This window comes from Corvus kubaryi, unplaced genomic scaffold (assembly GCF_017639235.1).
Source record: "Corvus kubaryi isolate FWS band 111438036 unplaced genomic scaffold, C.kubaryi_AGA036_p1.0 37172, whole genome shotgun sequence".
Lineage (NCBI taxonomy): Eukaryota > Metazoa > Chordata > Aves > Passeriformes > Corvidae > Corvus > Corvus kubaryi.
The window spans coordinates 74,360-76,315 of record NW_024581047.1 but is presented as its reverse complement, the minus strand read 5'-3'; the positions used below and the strand labels follow the sequence as shown (position 1 = coordinate 76,315).

At 60.1% G+C, this 1,956-nt stretch overlaps 1 protein-coding gene across 1 annotated transcript in view; it reads right to left on the bottom strand.

Moving 5' to 3' along the window:
- The window catches only part of ARID3B (AT-rich interaction domain 3B), a 27,035-nt gene that overhangs the window by 3,934 nt on the left and 21,145 nt on the right, over window positions 1-1,956 (bottom strand). The window contains exon 8 of the mRNA XM_042021746.1: window positions 264-359. Coding sequence (XP_041877680.1) covers window positions 264-359 — 96 coding nt within the window. The remainder of the gene's footprint in view (window positions 1-263; window positions 360-1,956) is intronic.

Here is a 1,956-nt window from a genome sequence, read left to right as displayed (position 1 = left end):
GGCTCCCTCATTCCCAGTTGGGCTCCCTCATTCCCAGGAGGGCTCCCTCGTTCCCAGGAGGGCTCCCCCGTTCCCAGGAGGGCTCCCTCGTTCCCAGGAGGGCTCCCTCGTTCCCAGGAGGGCTTTCCCGTTCCCAGGAGGGCTCCCAGGAGGGCCCCCTCATTCCCAGGAGGGCTCCCTCATTCCCAGGCGGGCTCCCCCGTTCCCAGGAGGGCTCCCTTGTTCCCAGGAGGGCTCTCCCGTTCCCAGTTGGGCTCTCTCACCAGCGTAGGTGGTGCCATTGATCTCCACGGACATGTTGATGCTGCCGATGCCGTTGGGGGACAGGTTCAGCGCCGCCGCCGCCGAGTCGGCCTTGTCTTGTCCCAGGAAGGGAGGGAGGCAGAGTTAGAGGGCAAGATCCCATTCCCAGGAGGGCAAGATCCCATTCCCTGCACTCCCCAGAGGTGAGCACAGCCCCGCTTTTGTCGCCCCCTTTTCCACCACGCAATGTCCACGTTCCAGAGCGGCTGTGGCTGCCCCTGGATCCCTGGAAGTGCCCCCGGCCAGGCTGGATGGGGGTTGGAGCACCCTGGGATAGTGGCAGGTGTTCCTGCCCATGGCTTTGAGGTCCCTTCCAACTCAAACCATCCCGTGACAAGGCTACAAAGGTGCTGAAGTGCTTCGGTGAGGCCGGGAGCCCACTGGCATTTGGAATTCCTTCCCTGAGGGCCACATTCCCATTCCCCTCCCAAGGAACACACCAGACGAGCCCATGTTTAACTCGCAGCTGGATTTTGGGTGGCTGGGAGCTGCTGTGGCTTGTTGTGCTCGGACTGCAGCAGCTCCAGCGGCCACTGGAGGGAGGGAAATCCCAGGGAATGCTCCATGAAAATCAGGATTTTCCTCCATATCCTCAGCCTGGGCAGCGATGGGCAGCTCGGGAAGCAGCAGCGCAGAGCAGGGGTTGAGTCTGCAGTGGTGGTTGAGGGGAGCTGAACACCAAACTCTTCCAGGAGCTCCTGAACCTCCACGAGGGTGAGCCTGGATTTTGGGATTGCTCCTCCACGGAGGGCAGCAAGGCCACACCCCCCTAAAAACGCCACATTATTAACACTGAACCTAAATGCTGTTATCAAGCCATGCTGTGCTTATCAACAGCACCTCTCAGAGCACCTCCCAAAGCTCCGTTGGATTTTTGTGGTGCAGTGGGGAAAATGAGGGCACAGAAGACACAGCCCTGCCCCCAGCCAGCTCACAAAGGTGGGGATCCCATGCCTGAATCCGCAGGGCCCAGCCCCTTCCTGTTTGTAGGGACTGCAGCTGTTCCCAGCGTTTGGATTTAGGAAGCCCGGGGTGAAAGCAAAGTGGGGTGAGAGGGAACGAACATCGCTGGATAAAACCCGTATCCCCTTCCACTGGCAATTTTGGTTTGGATGCGACACTTAGGTGGATGCAGAGCTGCCAGGAGCTGGGAATCCCAACCCAGCTGCTGCTGCTGCTGGGTCAGAGGGATCTGCTTTGACCTTTCCCATCCTTATTTGTGGCCAAGCACCTCAAACCAAGAACAGCTCTTCCCTTTCTTCCAAGCCGTGCCAAACTTGCCTGGCCTTGTGCCTCCTCCCAAACCTGCAGCGCCCAGGGGGCTGAGGCCTCTCATGTCCATGGATCAGAAGCTTTGGAGGAGGCAGCTGTTGGGGCTGGGGTTCTCCCAGCTCCGGGAGCCACTCTAGCCCAGCACGGATGTTCCCCTCTCCCAAAGCATTTCAGGAGAGCATTTCCCAGGCCATGAAAGCTGCCTGGATGTGACCTCCTGGCCCAGCCCTGCCAGCAGCTCTGCTCTGCCCTGGGGCTGTGCAGATGTGGCTGCAGATCACCTGCCCTGCTCACAGCCCTGAGCGAAAGCTCCTCACCCAGGCTCATCCCAGTGCCTGGGAAAGGATTCCTGAAAGCTGGGCATCTCCCCCAGGCTCATCC